General features: G+C 37.2%; 1 protein-coding gene across 4 annotated transcripts in view; it reads left to right on the forward strand.

The window, feature by feature from the left end:
* Window positions 1–8,923, forward strand: part of ADGRG2 (adhesion G protein-coupled receptor G2) — a 101,124-nt gene that overhangs the window by 89,682 nt on the left and 2,519 nt on the right. For all 4 annotated transcript variants that reach the window (XM_019529222.1, XM_019529223.1, XM_019529224.1 and 1 more), the window contains 6 exons: window positions 1,620–1,744; window positions 3,331–3,599; window positions 4,582–4,681; window positions 5,842–6,125; window positions 7,334–7,435; window positions 8,123–8,275. In XM_019529222.1, the coding sequence (XP_019384767.1) occupies window positions 1,620–1,744; window positions 3,331–3,599; window positions 4,582–4,681; window positions 5,842–6,125; window positions 7,334–7,435; window positions 8,123–8,275 (1,033 nt within the window). The remainder of the gene's footprint in view (window positions 1–1,619; window positions 1,745–3,330; window positions 3,600–4,581; window positions 4,682–5,841; window positions 6,126–7,333; window positions 7,436–8,122; window positions 8,276–8,923) is intronic.

The following is an 8,923-nucleotide window of genomic DNA, read 5'->3' on the forward strand; positions in this document are numbered from 1 at the left end:
AATAGTACTTGTATTTATAAGTACTGTTCTGTTGCAGAGTAAATTAGTTTACTCCAGCCTAATAGGGACAGAGGTTAACTGCTGAGACAGTTACAGCACAGCTAATTAACCTACTGTGCAGTAAATGTCTCATGTAGATGCACCCAGTTAGAAAAATCCCCTCTTGCTACCACTAGCATAACCAACGTACATGACCTGAAGGCAATAGTTCTACCTTCCATCTAGCCCAATTTGAGTTTGTATATTTCTGCATTGGGTTGGGGATATTCCTCAGTATATTTTAACATGAAACAAGGTTTTTTCCCCTTAAGTTGTGTAGCATTGCTGTACTTACTCTTGTGTCCATTTTTTAAATAAACATAACCACCTTGCTCATTAATTTGTAGTTTATTAAAATCTCATTTTTTCCCTCCAAAACAGGATAATTTAACAGTTAGATGTGCATTTTGGGACTTTAATAAAAATAGTAAGTATTTGATAATACCTTTCCTAAGTGTCATACTTGGGTTAACTCTTTATTAACATATTAAGAAATACTTTTATCAGTAATAAGTTCCTGTTGTCTTAAACAGGTGGTCAAGGAGGTTGGTCATCTGAAGGCTGCACAGTCAAAGAAAGGACACCAAATGAAACAGTCTGTTCATGCAACCACCTTACAAGCTTTGCAGTATTGCTGGTAATGATTTATAGACTACATTCCAGCATGGTGCACTTTTATCCTGCTTCAGCAAAACACTAAATCCTGTGTTTAACTTTAAGAAAATAAGTTTTCAGTTAGCAGGGTTCATATGAGCAGTTGCATTCACTTTAGTTAGACTAGTTGCACTCCTAAAGTTGAGTACATGTAAGTATTTTGCTAGACTAGGGATGTGAATATTTCTATTGAAATCAAAAGTAGTTGTAGTCATTACTGAAATTTAGGCAGTGATTATTCTGCAGGGAAGAAAGTGGGGATAAATTAAACTAATCACATACTATATTTAAAGGATTGCCTTGAGGTCAGGTTTGCTGCCAGGTTTAGTATTTTTTAACAGTCAGTGGCTGCATCTACACATACAATTAATGCAACGTGATAAACTCCAGAGCATTTGCTCCAGAGTACGTTGCTCCTGGGCATACTGTCTACATTTGTGCCTGGGACAGCAGCACATTTTGCTGGGGTGGAACAACCCTGGGTTGGCAGCAGGCTCAGGGGGTCAGCCCCAGGCTCTAGGTGGCAGCAGTGAGAGGGTGGGGCTGGCTTGGTCACAAGAGTGCCAAACCTGGAGAGCTGTGTGGATGACTCCCCAAGCTTATTGTCAGCACAGGGCTACTCTGCTGTCCCGGCCACTGTTCACACGTGTGTTACATTGCAGCAAAAAGCTCTGCTGTAAAATAGTCCCATCCCCAACACTACTGTCTTATGGCAGAGTTAATTAATTTACTGCACACTAATACCGGCACACATGTAGACAGTGATGCTTTACTGTGGAACTAATTAGTCAACTTTGCAGTAAAGTGTACATGTAAATGCACCCAGTTTTTGTAAAATCCAATATGAACAGATTTGCTTCAATGAGTTTTAAAAATATTTCAGTAGAATTAGTATTGCTTAAAGATAATTTCTGTTTTCTTTTTAGGACCTGTCTAGAAATACTACTTTATCTGCAAAACAAGAACTGGTCCTGACTTTTATTAGCTACATAGGTTGTGGCCTTTCTGCAGTTTTTCTGTCCGTTACTCTTGTGACCTATGTAGCCTTTGAGTAAGTATATTCTCAGTTATATTTATATTACAAACTTGACCATGTTTGTTTGTAACCATCATGGCTAAGGATGACTAGGTACGTCTATATGTGATGCTATCTCACCATAGCAACGTCCTATAGCAACATAGCAACCACGGGCAAAAACCATGATGCTGCAGCTGCATCACTGAAGCAATGCACTCCCCCTTTATAGTGCATCACTATGGTAAAGTAGTGCCTAAAAATAACCAGGTGCAGTGCGCACAACACAGGAAGTACTAAATGATGGCATAGTAACAATGGCATCATAGCAGCATGTGTAGATGTGCCCACTGAGTCCTTTCCAGTAGACACTATTTCAACAATATTAGCACGAGACAAAAAGGGTCCATTTGAGGACAGTGTCAAGATTTGGTTTGAACAGTACTTTCATATACAAAATAATTATAGTGAAGCTGTGGATAGCTGGAATCCAAGACATAATTAACTGGAAAGCATTACTGTAAGCTGCCATCATAACAGCAGAATGTACAAAGACATTTATATTTTATCTTATTTTAAAAAAGAGAAACACAGTTCCAAACCAACAACATGTTGTTGAAATGTTTTGCTTTTGTGAAGTTACCCTATTTACTTGGATCCAAGACAGAGTCTTCCCCCCTCCCCCCACTTAACGTAGGGGAAATGTCCCTCATCTTGAATTCAAGTACAAGATTGCGGGGACAGAGGGATGGGGAGAAGGCATCTGCTGTTCCTCCAGTCCCAACCCAGGATCAGGGCTGGGGTCAGAGCTGCAGCTGTTGCCTGCCTCCTGCTGCCTCTGCCTCCTGCATCTGCCCCTGACTCTGCCTCCACTGCTGCTTACCACCTGCACCCCTACCACATGCCTCCCAGCCACTGCTTTCCCTGCTGCAGCAGTGGGGGTTACAAATTAGAGATGAACCTCCAATAATTAGATTCTATACATGGCAAAGTATAACAAATTCATAAATTACCCATGTATAGAATTCTAACTACTAGAGGGTTGTCTTAAGTTCAAGGTTGTCGGTTTAATAGTTTTCACTATACATTGTCAGAAAATTTAATTAGGTTTCTAGTCTTGGTTATTTAGCCCTTACATTTTGAGAGAGAATATCTAGGCATGATTTGTGAGACTCATTCTACTCTCCTACAAGCCTCCTGTTAGGTTATTATTTTCCCTGTTAAGAAGTCCAGTGAAAAGACTCAGACCAATTCTAGCCCATTAATCCTAGATAATTTATTTATGGATGGCCAAGGTAAGTTTTCCAGTAATGCTAAACCTAACATGCAAAGTAGAAAAGTATGGATTAAAATATTAAAACAAATGTCAAACAAAGGTAACTGGAAGTTAAGAGATTGTAAATATATGAATAACAATTTAGAATCTGGAAGTAACAAGCATATCAGGTCATCATTTATTCATTCATTCATTCATAAATTCTTTGTAACCATATGTGTTAAAACATGTAGTTTGTAATAGTTTGCATTAAGGACAAAGGAAAACTGAGTCAGTCTTGGATCTAAAATCTTATCCACAGAAGAATGAAAGCTGGTATCATATCATTAATTTATTTGCTTTTCAGGAAACTCCGGAGAGACTACCCTTCCAAAATCCTCATTCAGCTCTGTGCTGCATTACTCCTGCTGAATCTAGTTTTCCTCCTTGATTCATGGATTGCTTTATATAATGTACGAGGACTGTGCATCACAGTAGCTGTGTTCCTTCATTATTTTCTTTTGGTTTCCTTCACTTGGATGGGTCTTGAAGCTTTCCACATGTACTTGGCCCTCGTGAAAGTATTTAATACATACATACGGAAATATATCCTTAAGTTCTGCATTGTTGGCTGGGGTATGTATATTTTTCCTGGTTTGGGAATCTAAAATAAAATTGTCCTTTTCCCAAATTACTTAGGTGAATGAAAGCCTATTTGAAAGTAGCAATTAAGCAACTTTAGGATATCTATTGCCCTCTGGTAGTCTTATGTGTGTGGTGTCAAGTAAATTATCAACTGAGTCCTCCCCACTCCTGCAGTTGCTGAATTTGTTGCAGCATTTTTCAGACTGTAAACTTGTTGGAATATGTACTGTATACTGTGGGTACTATTGCAGTTCAGAAGAATAATACTTATTCCTCTGAAACAATTTTAACAGCTGTTTAGCATTTCATTATGCATGTGCTTTCTTCCGTATCCAACCCTGAATGGTATCCAACCATTTTTACTGGGAAAATAATTAAAAATGTGACAGAATGTTGACTTCATATTCCACCTCTGGGCTATCTCTAATAAAAGGCAACAAAATCCTTACTGCTTAAAGGATGTGAAAACCTAGAGCCAGAATCACTTCTCTTTTCCCTTAAAGTATAACATGAGTGAAATCACTGAAATCAATAGAGATACATTGGTTCAAAACAAATTTAAATGAAAGCAAAATCAATCTTAAACTTGTAATACTGCACAAGATGTTAAATCCATGTGGCTAAATTGCTTTCAGTTATAACAGAATATAATTAAATTAAGTCACATAGAATGTGTTTTCTTGTTTAGAAAGATTAAATTGAAAGGGCATGCAAGTATGTATATTTTAGTTTACAAAATAAGCTCTCAGGTTTACTGTGTTCATATAGTTCTTTCTTTGAATCCCAGGTTCCTTTTGATTTGTAAAAAAAATTGGCAACATAGTACTGAAGTCAACTGATATAACAACTTTAGAAAACTAACTCTAGGTTTCTTAGGACAATATATTAGCTTTAGCTCCTCATACCACTTTCATTTGGAATGACACACTGTTTTCACTATTTTCGTATGTGTTTGGTATTCATAATCTTTTAGGTGTACCAGCAGTTATTGTAGCCATTGTATTGGCTATAACACCAGATAACTATGGGCTTGGATCATATGGAAAATTTCCAAATGGCACACCAGATGAATTGTAAGTCAAGCAAGGAATATTTCAAAAGTGATCATTAATGGAATGCTTTTCTCTAATGGAAGCGTGTGTATGCAAAAGAGTGAACATCTTTCCTGGGAGGAGTACTTATGGGGAAAACAAAATCTCTGTAAGATAGATTAAGGTTATGCTATCTTGAACTTGTCAGGTTCTTGTCTGGGTCACAAAAAAGCCAAACCCCAAAAGACAGCCATAGAATTAGAGTGGTAAAGAAAAGAAGGGAGACAGAGAGAGAGAAAAAGGGAAGTGGAGAAATAATGTGTATAAAAGACATACCTGAGTTTAAAAATCACAACCCAAAAGTAGAAAGAAAGCCTAAACTACTCAAATGTGTATGTGTAAACTCTCTAAAAATTGAAATAATAAAGACCACTGTTAAAACCCAGGTAGGTACCTTGAACTCTTGAATATGAAAATCTCATGATGAATTATTTTCAATAAAATGTAGTCTTGCCTAATGACATTGTTTACCAGGGGGCTGGTTTTGTTTAATATATTCATCAACAGTCTGGAAGATGAGATGGAGTGCACCCCCAGGAAGTTTGCAGATTACACTAGACTGGGGGGAGTAGTAGATACGCTGGAGAGTAGGGCTAGGATTCAGAGAGACCTAGACAAACTGGAGGATTGGACTAAAAGAAACCTCATGAAGAACAAGTGTGAAGTCCTGCATTTAGAATAGAATAATCCCATGCACCAGTACAGGCTGGGGACTGCCTGGCTAAGCAGCAGCCCTGCAGAAAAGCACCTGGGGGTTACAGTGGACAAAAAGCTGAACAAGAGCTAATAGTGCACTCTTGTTGTGAAGAAGTCTAACACCATACTGGGCTGCATCAGTAGGAGTGTTGCTAGCAGGTCAAGGGAAGTGATTATTCCCCTCTCTTCAGCACTAGGGAGGGTAGTAAAGCACTGGAACAGGCTCTCCAGAGGTGATGGAATCTCTGTCCTTAGAGGTTTTTAAGACCTGGGTAGACAAAGCATTGGTTGCAATGATATAGTTGAAGATGGTTTTGCACTGAGCCAGGGGTTGGACTAGATGACCTGCTGACGTCCCCTCCAACCCTAATTTTCTATGAGTTTCTGATTTCCATTGCTGGTAATGAATGACTGACAGTCTTTTCTCCCTGGTTCCTATATCCTAGCTGCTGGATTAACAGTTCCATTGCCTTCTACATTACTGTTGTGGGATACTTCTGCATGATATTCTTGTTGAATGTCAGCATGTTCATAGTGGTGCTGATCCAACTTTGTCGAATCAAAAAGAAAAAGCAACTTGGTACTCAAAGAAAAACCAGTATTCAAGATCTGAGGAGTGTTGCTGGCCTCACATTCTTATTGGGAATTACCTGGGGATTTGCCTTTTTTGCATGGGGGCCAGTGAATCTTATATTTATGTATCTCTTTGCCATCTTTAACACCTTGCAAGGTAAGTTCTTCGTTCATTTTACAGCCTTTGATATAAAATATAGGGAATCTGGTGTTTTAAAGATGTATTTCCTTTCAGTGCTTAACAGCCATATATATCAAAATTACATCTTTCCTGTGAGCTGACATTGTTTATTATTTTTGCATTTAAAGCAAATGTATGTAAAAATAGACACTTTATAAAGTAACAGTCCACTTTTCTGATTAATTAGTACTAATGATTAGTTAACACACTGATGGAAATTGATAGATGTGAATGGAAGATCCATTCAGTCATAAGTACTACAGAAACAAAGTTTTATTTGGTCATGGAGGATACCATCACTCCTGCCTGCCCCCCTGCCTGTCACCTAAGCAGGGAGTGCTGGCTGTCAGGGGGTGCACCAGTGCTCTCAGGGGGTGCACGTGCACCCCCTACACATCACCAATGTTTGGAGGTGCCTTAATTCTCTGCTTGCTTAAGTTTCCACCTATAAAATTCCCACAGCACCTAAACTTCTGATGCTGAATGTTCTTGCAAACACCCAAGTCCTGATGACACAGTATGGCTCAGTACCTAATTCTCAGACAGATTCACAAACTAGGTATTCCCTGATCTTTCTTGTCTGTTGCCATGTCCAACAGGCATTCATGAATCCTGCCTCTCAGAAACTAGCCTATCACCCTACCCCTCCCACCTTATATCCCAGGGTCTTGTCTGTAAATGTTATTGGTTACATCACAAGGAGACCCAGCAAAGTTAACCTAAAATTAAAAAAGAGAATGGTTCTACAGATTATGCCAAGGAAGTCAAAGATATTCAGCCAGCTGGGATTTTATTATACTCTATGTTAGAAACCTTATCACTAAAATAACATTGTCATGTTTTCCTCACTGAAGGTTTGAGAACATTGTGGTTCCTCAAAGTTCTTTCCTTGTTATTTGAAAATAGGGTACCTAATATACTTTGTAATTTTGGTTATCTTTAAACTCCTTACATATGTGTATCTGATACATATCTTTCATATACATTGAAAAAAACTTTTCAGATACTAGCCAAAGTTCAGTATTCAGACTATATATGTTTCTGCCAAATAAGATAAATATTTTATTGAAAACCAGCTTGACATCTGGAGAAAGAGAAAAATGATATATTAATTGAAAAAGTGATGAATCAACAAAAAATATGGATCTTTGAAATATTCCTCCTGATATTTGTTGCTTTTGCAGGCTTCTTCATTTTTATATTCTACTGTGTTGCAAAGGAAAATGTCCGCAAACAGTGGAGACGATATCTGTGTTGTGGGAAATTCAGGCTGGCTGAAAATTCTGGTAAATATAAGTACTATAATCCATTCAGTAAATAGAGTCAGTATTAGGTCTCTGTTTTTCTTAGTAAATATTTGTGTTCAATAAATAGCAGAACTAAATTTCCAGAAATACATTGTTCCCTTAAAGCATCATTTGTTTGATGCACAGATACTACAATTAATTTAATTCTGTTACACTGCTGTATAAGATTCATAGTTTTAATGAGATGCTGCATTAGTGGAAGGATGAACCCTCTGGAAAGAGCCTTTTATATGACTGTGACCTAAATTAAACCTTAAGATCTACCTCTGTTTTCAAAGTCAATAGTAGTTTTACCAATAATTTTAGTAGAAGCCGAGCAGGGAGTAGGCCTTCCTAATCTTCTTTTTGTGTTCTTTAATTGTGCCATTATTGTCCTCTAATAATTACATACATCTTTTATCCATTTTAAAATTAGAGGGTAAAATACTTTATTGCAATTACTGGTAATCATTAATCTAGCCTACAGTCACAAAAGTATGATTTATGACCTTAAGGTATATCAAAGGAGAAAAATAGACATAGACATTTCCTAACAACATAGTTTTCTATCTGATATACTAAAAGAATCCTTGCAATAATTTAACTTAAAACTGTATTGTTAACTGTAGTCTTGTATTTGTGCCTAGCTATACTGCAATATTTTCTGTATGATTTATTTTACCATAGACTGGAGTAGAACTGCCACTAATGGTTTGAAGAAGCAGACTGTAAACCAAGGAGTATCCAGCTCTTCAAATTCCTTGCAATCAAACAGTAACTCCACTAATTCTACCACACTGCTAATGAATAATGATTACTCAGTACATGCAAATGGCAATGGTACGTGTTTCAAAATTTCCTTTCTCAAACTGGATCCTCTTATTTTAAAACAGCTTTCTGTTCTGTTATGGTTATTTAAAGTGGATAGTAAATCAGCTATTTATGAATACAGGATCAAAATGTTTTAATGTAGTCTTGACATAAAATACTTTAATGTATCCAATTTAAATTAATATAAAAATACATGTGAATTGGTGATGTATATGCAAAATCAATTAATCGATTAAATGAGATAGTCAACAGCAGTTCAGGCTATGCTTGTCAGCCAATGATATAACTGGTTTTGGAAAACTTAAATACACACATACACACTTACATTTTTATATTTTAAGTTGTCCACATCCAGTCATATCATTGGCTGATGTATATATAAGTTTTCCACATCCAGTTATATTGTTGGTTATATATAGTAAAAGCTGTTATCAACAGGGATGCAGGTTTTCTCTTGCAAATTTTTTGATTAAACCCCTCAAAATTCATATTTTTCCTTTATTAAAATAAAACACCACTATCATATTCTGGCATCCACGCCAGAAGATAGGCGGGTGATCCAGGCTGACCTGGACAAGCTCAGCAAATGGGCAGACAAGAACCTCATGGTGTTTAACACTGATAGGCTCGGCAGTGCTACGTTGGATAGCACTACAG

The sequence above is a fragment of the Crocodylus porosus genome, unplaced genomic scaffold, assembly GCF_001723895.1.
Source record: "Crocodylus porosus isolate Cpor-Errol unplaced genomic scaffold, CroPor_comp1, whole genome shotgun sequence".
Lineage (NCBI taxonomy): Eukaryota > Metazoa > Chordata > Crocodylia > Crocodylidae > Crocodylus > Crocodylus porosus.